This window comes from Lepidochelys kempii, chromosome 1 (genome assembly GCF_965140265.1).
Source record: "Lepidochelys kempii isolate rLepKem1 chromosome 1, rLepKem1.hap2, whole genome shotgun sequence".
NCBI classification, from domain to species: Eukaryota; Metazoa; Chordata; order Testudines; family Cheloniidae; genus Lepidochelys; species Lepidochelys kempii.
In genome coordinates this window covers 305,013,010-305,021,924 of record NC_133256.1, presented here as the reverse complement: position 1 = coordinate 305,021,924, position 8,915 = coordinate 305,013,010, and the positions used below count along the sequence as shown (strand labels likewise).

Sequence of the window (8,915 nt, the reverse complement as noted above, 5' to 3'; positions counted from 1 at the left end):
CAACGGCACCGATTTAGTGTGGTAGTGAAGACACGCCCTAAATCAGTCAGCTGTTCTGAGAGAAGATTCACACCAAAGGTTTGATTCTGCATCTTTATCAAGCATTCTTAAAACGACAATACCCGTTTGGTGAAGTGAAGAAACAGATTGACAGAGCCAGAAGGGTACCCAGAAGTCACCTACTACAAGACAGGTCCAGTAAAGAAAGTAACAGAACACCACTAGCCGTCTCCTTCAGCCCCCAACTAAAACCTCTCCAGCGCATCATCAAGGATCTACAACCTGTGGCAAATTGCCGGCACTACTATGATGGGTCTCGTGCTTTCTCTTCTTGGGTGGGGGTTCAGGGCACCGTTTCTTGCCCCTGAACTGAGGTATTAACTGCCCCACTAGTGTCCTAGAGGAGGAGAGTGGAGAGGGAGGGACCCGGGCCTGCCCTCTACTCCTGGTCCCAGCCCAGGGGCCCTAGGGATAGTGGTAAACCACTAGAACTAGCAGTTCCTTCTCCTGGGCTACTTCCCTCTCCTGCCCTTCAGTTTGTGGGGCTTCCTGCCCTCCCTTTGCACAAACCAGGTGTCCCTTTACCTAGGGTCTTGGTCTTCTTAGCCCACCGCAGCACTTCTCCAAACTCTCCTCTGCTTCCCTCCAAACTGCTCTCTGCTCCAACACCAATCCACTCTGCTTCAACCCCTCTCTTGTCTGATTGAAGCAGGGGGGTTTTATCATGTGACTGGCTTCAGGTGCTTTAATTGGCTTCAGGTGCTTTCATTAATTTACAGCAAACTTTCTTCTCTCTACAGGGAATAAGGCTCCCTCTAACACTCTCCTGCTGCCCTCTGGCCCTGCTCAACACCATGGGGTCGGGCTACTTGGGATGAGAGGCTGTGCTGTCAAGATAGGCCATCAGCGTTGCCTGTTGGCTTCCAGCCCTATGCTGTACCCGGAAATGGAAGAGCTGCAGGGATAGGAACCACCTAGTTATTCTTGCATTCTTCTCCTTGTTTCTGTGCATCCACTGGAGTGGGGCGTGGTCTGTCACGAGGGTAAACCACCGCCCCAGTAGGTAGTAGCGGAGAGTCTCCATAGCCCATTTTACTGCCAGACATTCCTTTTCAACGATGGCATACTTTTGTTCCCTGGAGAGGAGTTTCCGGCTGAGGTACAAGATCGGGTGTTCCTCCTCCCCTACCATCTGCGAAAGGACAGCTCCTAGCCCTACCTCCGAGGCATCTGTTTTATAGGATTAATTCCTTCTCGAAGTCTGGGGCTATGAGTACTGGATGGCAGCAAAGGGCTGTCCTTAAATCTGCAAATGCTCCTTCTGCCACATCAGTCCACTTTACTATCTCAGGGCCCCGAGCCTTTATCAAATCCATCAATGGCCCTGCTCTTGTGGCAAAATGAGGGATGACTCGCCACTTGGATGAATCATCACTTTAATCTGGGTTGATTAAATTGGGGTCCACTAAGGAAGTATGGATAGCTGACACTTGTGCTCCGGTGTCCCTCCACGCGGTGACCTTCTTCCCGCCCACACTCACAGTTTCCCTCTGCTCCAAAGGTGGTATCTGGGAGGTATCTGGGCCTATGGACCTCTGGTGTGATTCTGGTGCAATGAACTGTAATCTGTTGGGGTTCTTGGGGCAGTTGGCCTTTACATGCCCCGACTCGTTACATTTAAAACATCGTCCAGCTGATGGGTCACTGGGGCGAGGAGGGTTGCTGGAGAATGGTGTGGTGGAACGATAAGGTGTCTGGAGGGTTCTTTGGGGGGGCAGGTGGGGCCTTGGGCAGCCCCCGGTAATAGGGTGTGGTCTGAGGGTGTCCCTTCTGGTATCTGCTCCAACTGCGACCAGTTTTTTTCTTTTCTGCCACTTCCACCCATTTGGCTCCAATCTCCCCCACCTCGATTACAGTTTTGGGCTTCCCATCTAGGATGTATCTTTCTATTTCCTCAGGAACACCCTCTAAGAACTGTTCCATTTGCATGAGGAAGGGCAACTCTTCTGGAGATTTAACACTTGCTCCTGATATGCAGGCATCCCAATGTTCCACAATGTGGTAAGCATGTTGGGTAAATGACATGTCTGGTTTCCACCTTAGGGCTCTGAACCTCCAATGAGAATGCTCGGGTGTTAGACCCATTCTGACTCTCGCCTTGGTTTTAAACAGTTCATACTTGTTCATGTGGTCCTTAGGCATTTCAGCCGCCACCTCAGCTAAGGGTCCACTGAGCTGTGGCCTCAGCTCTACCATGTATTGGTCTGTAGAGATGCCGTACCCAAGGCAGGCCCTTTCGAAGTTTTCTAAGAAGGCCTCTGTATCATTGCCTGCCTTGTAGGTGGGGAACTTTCTGGGATGGGAAGTGGGATTACCTGGAGAAGGATTGCTAGGGTTTGTTGGTATATTCTGCTGAGCCTTTACCTTCTCCATCTCCAAGTTATGCGTCCTCTCTTTTTCCTTCTCCTCCTCCACATGCTTCCTCTCTTTTTCCTTCTCCTCCAGTTCTTTGGCCCTTGCCTCCATTTCTTTGTCCCTTGCTTCCATAGCTCTCCTGTGAGCAGCCACTTGGTGTTGTTCTGCCTCTTTCGCTGCCTCCCTTTCTTTGTCCTTTGCCTCCATTTCTTTGTCCTTTCCCTCCATTGCTCTCCTGTGAGCAGCTTCTAGGGCTTTTTCGGCTTCTTTCATTGCCTCCAGTTTGGCTAACTCCAATTTGTGTAGTGCCTTGGTGTCTGTCATCTTTACCTCTCTGTTTTTAACTAACTTTACATCTGAGGGTTAGAAATAAAACAAACAAAACTTGGCTTGTAAAATTTTGCTGTGCTGGAATAGGATACCTATATTCTCTGATAGTGATTGTCAGCCTACAGAAAAATCCAAAAAAAAAAAATTCAAAACCTAACACCTTTTGTCTCCAGGCAAATAGGCAGAACCCCCCCCCCCCCCAGTTACTTTTAGGGGGAAAAAAACTTCAGGTCTGTGAAGACTTGTGAATTTCCCTGCAGAAGGTTAACTACTCTGCCTCCAGGCAAAGAAAACCGCAATTCGCAAAAGATAATTCCCTTTTGTCTCTGCTCTGGCCCCAAAGCAAAGAAAAAACTAGCTGCTTTCAGTTGGACTTGTTTTCCAGTAGCCCCAAAGGAAAAAAGATATTTTCTTTTTAAAATCTGTGTTTCTGGTTCAAAAAATCTCAAATTGATTTCAAAATGATTTCCAGTTAATCCAACCTCTCTGCCACCACGTCAAGGTTCCTTCCCCACTCTGAACTCTAGGGGTATGTCTACACTACGAAATTAGGTCGAATTTATAGAAGTCGGTTTTTTTGAAATTGGTTTTATATATTCGAGTGTGTGTGTCCCCACAGAAAATGCTCTAAGTGCATTAAGTGCATTAACTCGGCGGAGCGCTTCCACAGTACCGAGGCAAGCGTCGACTTCTGGAGCGTTGCACTGTGGGTAGCTATCCCACAGTTCCCGCAGTCTCCGCTGCCCATTGGAATTCTGGGTTGATATCCCAATGCCTGATGGGGCTAAAACATTGTCGCGGGTGGTTCTGGGTACATATCGTCAGGACCCCGTTCCCACCCTCCCTCCCCCCGTGAAAGCAAGGGCAGACAATCATTTCGCGCCTTTTTTGTCTGCTGCCAGCCAAAGATGTAAAGGATCGATGGAGTGGGTCAGAACAAGACATAGACCAGATTTGTTTTGGACTCATTTTCCTCCTCCCCTGTCTAGATCACACTGCAGTCACTCACAGAGAAGGCGCAGCGAGGTTAATCTAGCCATGTATCAATCAGAGGCCAGGCTAACCTCCTTGTTCCAATAACAACGATAACTTTGGTTCACCATTTCTTATTGGAACCCTCCGTGCAGTCCTGCCTGAAATACTCCTTGATGTACAGGCACACCCTTTGTTGATTTTAGCTCCCTGAAGCCAACCCTGTAAGCCGTGTTGTCAGTCGCCCCTCCCTCCGTCAGAGCAACGGCAGACAATCGTTCCGCGCCTTCTTTCTGTGCGGACGCCATACCAAGGCAAGCATGGAGGCCGCTGAGCTCATTTTGGCAATTAGGAGCACATCAACCACCACACGCATTATCCAGCAGTATATGCAGCACCAGAACATGGCAATGCAATACCGGGCGAGGAGGCGACGTCAGCGCGGTCCCGTGAGTGATCAGGACATGGACACAGATTTCTCTGAAAGCATGGGCCCTGCCAATGCATGCATCATGGTGCTAATGGGGCAGGTTCATGCTGTGGAACGCCGATTCTGGGCTCGGGAAACAAGCACAGACTGGTGGGACCGCATAGTGTTGCAGGTCTGGGACGATTCCCAGTGGCTGCGAAACTTTCGCATGTGTAAGGGCACTTTCATGGAACTTTGTGACTTGCTTTCCCCTGCCCTGAAGCGCATGAATACCAGGATGAGAGCAGCCCTCACAGTTGAGAAGCGAGTGGCGATAGCCCTGTGGAAGCTTGCAACGCCAGACAGCTACCGGTCAGTTGGGAATCAATTTGGAGTGGGCAAATCTACTGTGGGGGCTGCTGTGATGCAAGTAGCTCACGCAATCAAAGATATGCTGATATCAAGGGTAGTGAGTCTGGGAAATGTGCAGGTCATAGTGGATGGCTTTGCTGCAATGGGATTCCCTAACTGTGGTGGGGCTATAGACGGAACCCATATCCCTATCTTGGCACCAGAGCACCAAGCCGGCGAGTACATAAACCGCAAGGGGTACTTTTCGATAGTGCTGCAAGCTCTGGTGGATCACAAGGGACGTTTCACCAACATCAACGTGGGATGGCCGGGAAAGGTGCATGACGCTCGCATCTTCAGGAACTCTGGTCTGTTTCAAAAGCTGCAGGAAGGGACTTTATTCCCAGACCAGAAAATAACTGTTGGGGATGTTGAAATGCCTATATGTATCCTTGGGGACCCAGCCTACCCCTTAATGCCATGGCTCATGAAGCCGTACACAGGCAGCCTGGACAGTAGTCAGGAGCTGTTCAACTACAGGCTGAGCAAGTGCAGAATGGTGGTAGAATGTGCATTTGGACGTTTAAAGGCACGCTGGCGCAGTTTACTGACTCGCTTAGACCTCAGCGAAACCAATATTCCCACTGTTATTACTGCTTGCTGTGTGCTCCACAATATCTGTGAGAGTAAGGGGGAGACGTTTATGGCGGGGTGGGAGATTGAGGCAAATCGCCTGGCTGCTGGTTACGCGCAGCCAGGCACCAGGGCGGTTAGAAGAGCTCAGGAGGGCGCGGTATGCATCAGAGAAGCTTTGAAAACCAGTTTCATGACTGGCCAGGCTACAGTGTGAAAGTTCTGTTTGTTTCTCCTTGATGAAACCCCCCACCCCTTGGTTCACTCTACTTCCCTGTAAGCTAACCACCCTCCCCTCCTCCCTTTAATCACCACTTGCAGAGGCAATAATGTCATTGCTGCTTCACAGTCATGCATTCGTTATTCATTCATCACACAAATAGGGGGATGACTACCAAGGTATCCCAGGAGGGGTGGTGGAGGAGGGAAGGAAAATGCCACACAGCACTTTAAGCACAGCACTTTAAAAGTTTACAACTTTAAAATTTATTGAATGACAGCCTTCTTTTTTTTGGGCAATCCTCTGTTGTGGAGTCGCTGGTTGGCCGGAGGCCCCCCCACCGCATTCTTGGGCGTCTGGGTGTGGAGGCTATGGAACTTGGGGAGGAGGGCGGTTGGTTACAGAGGGGCAGCAGTGGCAGTCTGTGCTCCAGCTGCCTTTGCTGCAGCTCAACCATACACTGGAGCATTCTGGTTTGGTCCTGCAGCAGCCTCAGCATTGAATCCTGCCTTCTCTCATCACGCTGCCGCCACATTTGAGCTTCAGCCCTGTCTTCTGCCCGCCACTTACTCTCTTCAGCCCTCCACCTCTCCTCCCGGTCATTTTGTGCTTTCCTGCACTCTGACATTATTTGCCTCCACGCATTCGTCTGTGCTCTGTCAGTGTGGGAGGACAGCATTAGCTCGGAGAACATTTCATCTCGAGTGCGTTTTTTTTTCTTTCTAAGCTTCACTAGCCTCTGGGAAGGAGAAGATCCTGTGATCATTGAAACACATGCAGCTGGTGGAGAAAAAAAAAGGGACAGCGGTATTTAAAAAGACACATTTTATAAAACAGTCGCTACACTCTTTCAGGGTAAACCTTGCTGTTAACATTACATGCATAGCACATGTGCTTTCGTTACAAGGTCGCATTTTGCCTCCTCCCACCGCGTGACTACCCCCTCAACCCTCCCCCCTCCCCGTGGCTAACAGCGGGGAACATTTCTGTTCAGCCACAGGCAAACAGCACAGCAGGAATGTGTCCCTGAAGAAAAGCACCCTATTTCAACCAGGTGACCATGAATTATATCTCACTCTCCTGAGGATAACACAGAGAGAGAAAGAACGGATTTTGGTTGAATGCCAGCAAACATACACTGCAATGCTTTGTTCTACAGTGATTCCCGAGTATGTGTTACTGGCCTGGAGTGATAAAAGTGTCCTACCATGAAGGACGAAATAAGACTGCCCTCCCCAGAAACCTTTTGCAAAGGCTTTAGGACTACATCTAGGAGAACCGCAAATGCCAGGGCAAAGTAATCCTTTCACATGCTTGCTTTTAAACCATGTATAGCATTTTAAAAGGTACACTCACCAGAGGTCCCTTCTCCGCCTGCTGCGTCCAGGAGGCAGCCTTGGGTGGGTTCGGGGGGTACTGGCTCCAGGTCTAGGGTGAGAAACAGTTCCTGGCTGTCGGGAAAACCGGTTTCTCCGCTTGCTTGCTGTGAGCTATCTACAACCTCCTCCTCATCATCATCTTCTTCGTCCCCAAAACCTGCTTCCGTATTGCCTCCATATCCATTGAAGGAGTCAAACAACACGGCTGGGGTAGTGGTGGCTGAACCCCCTAAAATGGCATGTAGCTCATCATAGAAGCGGCATGTTTGGGGCTCTGACCCAGAGCGGCTGTTCGCCTCTCTGGTTTTCTGGTAGGCTTGCCTCAGCTCCTTCAGTTTCACGCGGCACTGCTTCGGGTCCCTGTTATGGCCTCTGTCCTTCATGCCCTGGGAGATTTTCACAAAGGTTTTGGCATTTCGAAAACTGGAACGGAGTTCTGATAGCATGGATTCCTCTCCCCAAACAGCGATCAGATCCCGTACCTCCCGTTCGGTCCATGCTGGAGCTCTTTTGCGATTCTGGGACTCCATCATGGTCACCTGTGCTGATGAGCTCTGCATGGTCACCTGCAGCTTGCCATGCTGGCCAAACAGGAAATGAGATTCAAAAGTTCGCGGTTCTTTTCCTGTCTACCTGGCCAGTGCATCTGAGTTGAGAGTGCTGTCCAGAGCGGTCAGAATGGAGCACTCTGGGACAGCTCCCGGAGGCCAATAACATCGAATTGTGTCCACAGTACCCCAAATTCGAGCTGGGAACGTCGATTTAAGCGCTAATCCACTTGTCAGGGGTGGAGTAAGGAAATCGATTTTAAGAGCCCTTTAAGTCGAAATAAAGGGCTTCACTGTGTGGACGGGTGCAGGTTTAAATCGATTTAACGCTGCTAAATTCGACCTAAAGTCCTAGTGTAGACCAGGGCTTGGGTACAGATGTGGGGACCTGCATGAAAACCTCCTAAGCTTACTTTTACCAGCTTGGGTAAACTTCCCCAAGGTACAAACTATTTTACCCTTTGCCCTTGGACTTCCACTGCCACCACCAAACTTTATCTGGGTTCCTGAGAAAACATTGTTTGGAAATGTCTTTCCTCCCAAAATCCTCCCAACCCCTGCACCCCACTTCCTGGGGAAGGTTTGGTAAAAATCCTCACCAATTTGCATAGGTGACCACAGACCCAAACCCTTGGATCTTAAGAACAATGAAAAAGCATTCAGTTTTCTTACAAGAGGACTTTTAATAGAAGTAGAAAAGAATCACCTCTGTAAAATCAGGATGGCAAATACCTTACAGGGTAATTAGATTCAAAACATAGAGAATCCCTCTAGGCAAAACCTTAAGTTACAAAAAAGACACACAGACAGGAATATTCATTCTAGTCAGCACAGCTATTTTCTCAGCCATTTAAAGAAATCATAATCTAATGCATCTCTAGCTAGATTACTTACTAAGTTCTAAGACTCCATTCCTGTTCTGTCCCCGGCAAAAGCATCACACAGACAGACACAAACCCTTTGTTTTTCTCCCTCCTCCCAGCTTTTGAAAGTATCTTGTCTCCTCATTGGTCATTTTGATCAGGTGCCAGCGAGGTTACCTTTAGTTTCTTAACCCTTTACAGGTGAAAGGATTTTTCCTCTGGCCAGGAGGGATTTTAAAGGTGATTACCCTTCCCTTTATATTTATGACAGGGTGCTGTCAGGCTTGGGGACTAGGACGATAGAGGTGGACCACTGGCTGTGGGATTCTTCAATAATCCAAGTTCCAGCATCTTCTTCACTTCTGTCCTAATTTCTTCCCTTTTAGCTTCTGGTATCCAATACTGTCTTATCGTCACCCTTACTCCGGGCCTGGTGACAATATGATGTTGGACAAGTGTCGTACGGCCTGGCTGTGTACAGAACACATCCTGGTTCCGTTGGATCATATCAATGACCTCTGTTCGTTGTTCTGGAGTTAACTAAGGAGACATCTTCACCTGCCCCTGTGGGTTGTCTGTCTGGGGTGGAGCTCCCCTAATGACCAGGCACGTGTCTCGGTCATGCCAGGGCTTCAGTAAGTTGATGTGGTAGATTTGCTCTGGCCTTCAGTAGTCTGGTTGTCTGACCTTATAGTCCCCCTCCCCAATGGCTTCCACTATCTCATATGGTCCATGCCAGCTGGCCAGGAGTTTGTTTTCTGCTGTCAGCACTAGCACCATCCCCCGTTCCCCCGG

At 49.3% G+C, this 8,915-nt stretch overlaps 1 protein-coding gene across 1 annotated transcript; it reads right to left on the bottom strand.

Moving 5' to 3' along the window:
* Positions 1–5,589: 5,589 nt before the first annotated feature.
* Positions 5,590–7,333, bottom strand: LOC140910388 (uncharacterized). The gene is made up of 2 exons (XM_073341178.1): positions 6,687–7,333; positions 5,590–6,110 (listed from the first exon to the last, which is right to left on the bottom strand). The coding sequence occupies exons 1-2, from the start codon at positions 7,267–7,269 to the stop codon at positions 5,590–5,592; spliced, it is 1,104 nt and encodes a 367-aa protein (XP_073197279.1). The 5' UTR covers positions 7,270–7,333.
* Positions 7,334–8,915: the final 1,582 nt, after the last annotated feature.